The 5,000-nt window shown below is 43.2% G+C and overlaps 1 protein-coding gene across 1 annotated transcript in view; it reads right to left on the bottom strand.

The window, feature by feature from the left end:
• Positions 1-1,688, bottom strand: part of gnas (GNAS complex locus) — a 16,471-nt gene extending 14,783 nt beyond the window's left edge. Inside the window, exon 1 of the mRNA XM_056599786.1 lies at positions 186-1,688. Coding sequence (XP_056455761.1) covers positions 186-324 — 139 coding nt within the window. The 5' untranslated portion in view covers positions 325-1,688. The remainder of the gene's footprint in view (positions 1-185) is intronic.
• Between the last annotated feature and the right edge of the window lie 3,312 nt (positions 1,689-5,000).

Below are 5,000 nucleotides of genomic sequence, written 5' to 3' on the forward strand. Positions count from 1 at the left end.
ACAACGAGATAAGACAGCAACACAATCTATGGCATGTTCTGCAGTGACAAAGTGACCATGTTAAGATGTGTGGTACAAAACAACACGGCACAGAGAGATCAACATGACATATAGATCAACATGGAACAGGGGGGGGGGCAGAGACACACTGTGGGACCAAGGGCTATGTCTCCAAACACACTCACCCAAGAGTAGTAGTCTGTGCGTGGCTCTGTAGATCTGCTTGTCCTTCTGGAGCTGCTTGTCTATCTTCTTGTTCGCCTCCCTCTGTGCCTTCTCCTCATTCCTCTGGTCTTCGGTCTTGCTGTTGCCCAAACAACCCATCTTCCCGCAGGAGAGAGCAGGGGTCCGGGGGAGGGGGACGCGGTCGGTGAATCGATAAATCAACACGAACTCTTTCTAGATTCCCCGTCGGACCCGCGCGTTATGGGGCACAAGTGTCAGCCACATTCACGTCGTCATTCACGACGTCTGCTGTGGTCGGGGTTTGGTTTGAGATATTGTCGTCCCCCCTGGTTGTTGTTAAAAACGTGTCCCCGTGTGTTTTAATTGTTGATGCATAACGAGTACTTTGTGGCTGTGTCTACATAACGAGTGTGTGGAGATGTTGGTCAGCAGCAGGATACGGCTGATGACGACACCAAGGCCGCCGTCTCTCTCGGTTCGCTTCTCCTCGGCTTTTCCCTTTTCCTTCACATGCAATGTTTATTTCTTAACCCGCGTGCCGATACTAAGTGTAATCCGGTGATTTCGAGTCTAAGTGAGGACTTCACCTCTTCGGCTTTCAGATTGATATAGCATTAAGGAGCTAATTTGCATCCCGCGGCCCGGGTCTTGCGTCTCACTGTCGCCCGTGACAGGGACACAAGCTCGGCATGTCAGAACGACTCGCCCGTACGGTGGTATGGGTCTTTTTGGCACGTTTTATAATCCACATTTCTTTGTGTTTAAGTATACTTCCTATTGATTTTCCCCAATGCCCGTCGTTGTCCGCGCAGAGACGAACAGTGGACACAAGGAAAATATATATTTACACTTAAAAATAACTACATGGGTGATATTTCCATCGCTTCCGTCGTTATTTAGCCTCGTTTTATGTGCACTAAATCACCCCGGGGATCTTGGATCCAGCCTCGGCTTCACGCTGATCCCTGGAAATAGTTAATTTCAGCGATTTTCCTTCTTATTTATGATGGCTGTTCCTTGCTGTTTTTTTTCAATCCAAAAGGGCCTTCTCTGCCCTCGCTTTTGTTGCTGAAATGTGTCTCCCCCCTCGCATCATCAATGCTCCGGATTGCGCACAGATAGTCCCCCCATCCTTCTTGGACGGGCTCCGATTCTTTCAGATGTGGCGAAGACGTCCAAATCCTTCGAAATGGTCCCGTTTCTTGAAGGTAAAGCTCCGCTGTCAGCCTCAGCTCTTATATTCCCTTTGAATCCGAGCGGTGGGCTGCGACTACATGTGCATTTACATTCACAAATAGGACACAGGTTGGAACTGCACATTCCACCGCGAAGGCCGCTTCCTCCCGGGCTGGTGGTGGAAGGTTTTAGATAGGAATAACCAATCTTGAAGGTATTATTTTCCCCCTTTTCTCCCGGAATAGTACACTGGATAGACAGCGCTGAAGAGACGGGGTGGGGCATACAACGCTCATTGAACCCTGGGAAGGAGCGTTTCATCACATGATTGCACAGAGCGTCAGCATGGCCATATTCTGCGGAGGAAACGGCGCCCTCTTCAAAGAAACTACAGATTCGGGGGACCCTCGCCACAGCACATCAGGAAAAATGGGGAGCAGGGGCCCTCGATCCGTGGGGTATTCTGGGTCTTATCACGGGAGGGGTCCGCTTTTCTGTTTCTCAATAATTGTGTATAGTTTGGTAGCGTTGGCCTAATTGTGCGTTGCCTGTATGCCATCGTCAACAGTTTGTTTGTCGATTCTAAAGTGTGCTATTAACTTGACAACTACATTAGAAATTGCATTACCGAATGTTAATTAGGTGTCCGTGCCGTGCTCATTTGATTAAAAAAACGGTGAATGATATACTATAAAGTCCAATATTGTAGCAATTATTTTGAAATCTATTCTGCATTTGAAGCTTAACCTTATACTTTAGGCTTGTTTTTACGTTTCAGTTAACTCGTTTACATGATCCTTTGAAACATAACTTATGTGGATTTTGGATCTGCACACACTATGCATATTGAAGGTTCAAAAAGTACAAATACCCTTTTTCTAAATATCTATGCTTTAAAGTTCTAAAATAACGATGAAACCAGTATGAAATAGCTAATTGCATTTTAGAAAAAGTTATACATTCCCAAGCAGATAATTTTGTTCAGTTTGGCCTCTTTGCCACTAGGTGGCAGTAATATCTTGGTAGTGAGAAGAGAACTCTTGATTCTCAGGTTAATGATTAATACAAGTCCTCCCCTCGTGACCTCGTTTTTGCCAGATTCACATTTGACCAAACAAATTAACAAACAAGCACATAATTTTGCACAAATGAGTAGAATACATAATCCTCAATTAATCAATCAGATAAGGAATTTGTTTATAATTCGGCCAGACACACGCACGCGCACGCACGCATACACACGCACACACACCCGTAACACACGCGTAAACAAGCTTGTATCTCTTTGGAGGGTCCGCCCCTTTGCCATGAGGCTAACATGCCATCCATTATTAATCATCATCGTCCCCATGACCCCAGAGCAAAACTTTTCCCCGGATCGTTTCATAAGAATATTCGGATACAATACTCTCTTTTCATTGTCCCTTCCAAGTATCTTAACTTCCGGGAACTTTAAAGAAATGATCGAGTGTCTGGCCATTTCTTCTGAACCTTACGCTTCGAGCGACAGTTAGGAGATCATGGGATGGCGATGTTTTTGAGATAATTGGGAGCGAAAGGAAAGGTTGGAGTCTAACGGACCGCGTTGGAGATGTGAGGGGAGGAGGACAGTAGGATGTCTCCACTCTGTAACAATGGGGATGTGAGGTGAGGATTTCTAAAGCTATAAACAACTTATTAATCTATTCCATTATCACTATTCTTATATACATATGACCATCAAACTAATAATCACCATTTCGACACTATTTATTTTATGTAATAGGCGCTTACCGTTCCTTCCTCTCCTTCTAATTATCCTCTTAAGAACAATAAGCACAGCCTTTTAATTGATAAATGATTAACCTTAATACACAGTAATTGGTCCACCAGCAGGGGCGTAGTCACAGGTTGGCCACCCCCCCATGTTGCTTCCCCCCCCCCCCCCCCCATGAAAAAATAAAATTTAAATATATGCACTATTAGTTTGATCTGACTTTGACTTATCATTCTTATTTAAAGTGTTATAGTTTGACATAATGAATAAACACTTACAATAGTGTCTTTGGATGAATGGATGACTCAATGACATCAATAGTAAATCGTGTTTTATCACCAGCTCAAATGCTGCTGAGCCGTCAGTAAACATTAGAACATAAGACAGTAGAACCCGGGCCTAGAACATCAGACAGAACCCAGGCCTAGAACATAAGACAGTAGAACCCGGGCCTAGAACATAAAACAGTAGAACCCGGGCCTAGAACATAAGACAGAACCCAGGCCTAGAACATAAGGCAGAACCCAGGCCTAGAACATAAAACAGTAGAACCCGGGCCTAACGACCCCATAAGGAACTCTACTATTCCCACTGGAGCAATCCCAGACACACACACACACACACACACACACGCAAAAATCATATCCAGTATGATTTTGATCAATGTCAATGTAGGTCAAGGAAGTAGTCCTTCATAAGTTAGTCATTGAGGAGACACGTAGCTAATCAAAAGGTAGTTACCGTGGCTCCAGATACAAGTCATCATGGAGGAGCAGGCTAGGCAGGCTATGAGCCGACACGCAGTCCAGTTAGAAGGGGATTGAACCCAGTTCCGTGAGACTGGGAGTTGAACACCCGTTGCCTCCAGTGTACAGTAGTTTCTAGTTACTCGTTCAGGTCTAGACAGATTCTCCAACTGTGTTTATATTGGGATGAATCTAGAAAGGACGTCCGACGCAGAGACGGGTTTGAAGGCCCTCCCTAGTAGAATTGTGTTTGAAGGAGCAGAACCCATTGATTCTGTCGTATTATGGGATGGCCTCTGTTTGTTTTCAGTGTCTCCTTGGTGTTTGGACCTGAATCACTTACGGTTCTGTGTGCTGACTAAACAGCTTCTGTGCATTCTCTCATTCTACGCATTATTGATGGTGAAGACAGCGGTGCACATTTTGCAGTACTCAGTGGAGTACAATATAAACACACAGATACATACAAATGTTGATGGAAAATCGATTGTAAACACTTTATTTTATAATTGTATTAAGTACAGTGTATGCAAGGATCTAAACTTATGCTTTGGAAATCAGTTTGTTTAAAAAGAATCTTCGAGAATTTTTGATCCAGGATGATTGTCTTTATGCATTTTTTTTTATTTTTATGTCTTTGTCTTGTCTTTATCTGAAATTTCCTATCTACTGAGTGCATGTAAACTAGATTCCCAGAGCATCGTTTTGTATGCATTAAATATATTACTATTTTATTACACACAGACAATGCCATTTTTTATTTATTTGACTGGTATTGACAAATATTGTGGCTTGTCGATATTGTTTAAATTGTTCAGCTGAAGGCAAATTGAAAATGAGTGATGGTATTATGGCTGTCTGAGGGGAACAGAGTCTTATGGCTCAGTTAGTTTCCAAGAGCCACTCAAAAGAGAACAGATTATTTGTGTGTTGAGTTTGGGGGGGGGGCTGGGAGACACTTCTAAATCTATATTCATAACGTGCTCAGCTATAGGTGAAAACATTGAACAGAGGGCTATAACATCTTATTCTAACACATACCTACCTATATAATTTATCATAGTGTTAATATGTACATGGTGAACGTTGTTTGTTATCACCTTTAAATTATATTCCAGCTTTGCTCACTCATTTTG

The sequence above is a fragment of the Gadus chalcogrammus genome, chromosome 1 (assembly GCF_026213295.1).
Source record: "Gadus chalcogrammus isolate NIFS_2021 chromosome 1, NIFS_Gcha_1.0, whole genome shotgun sequence".
NCBI classification, from domain to species: Eukaryota; Metazoa; Chordata; class Actinopteri; order Gadiformes; family Gadidae; genus Gadus; species Gadus chalcogrammus.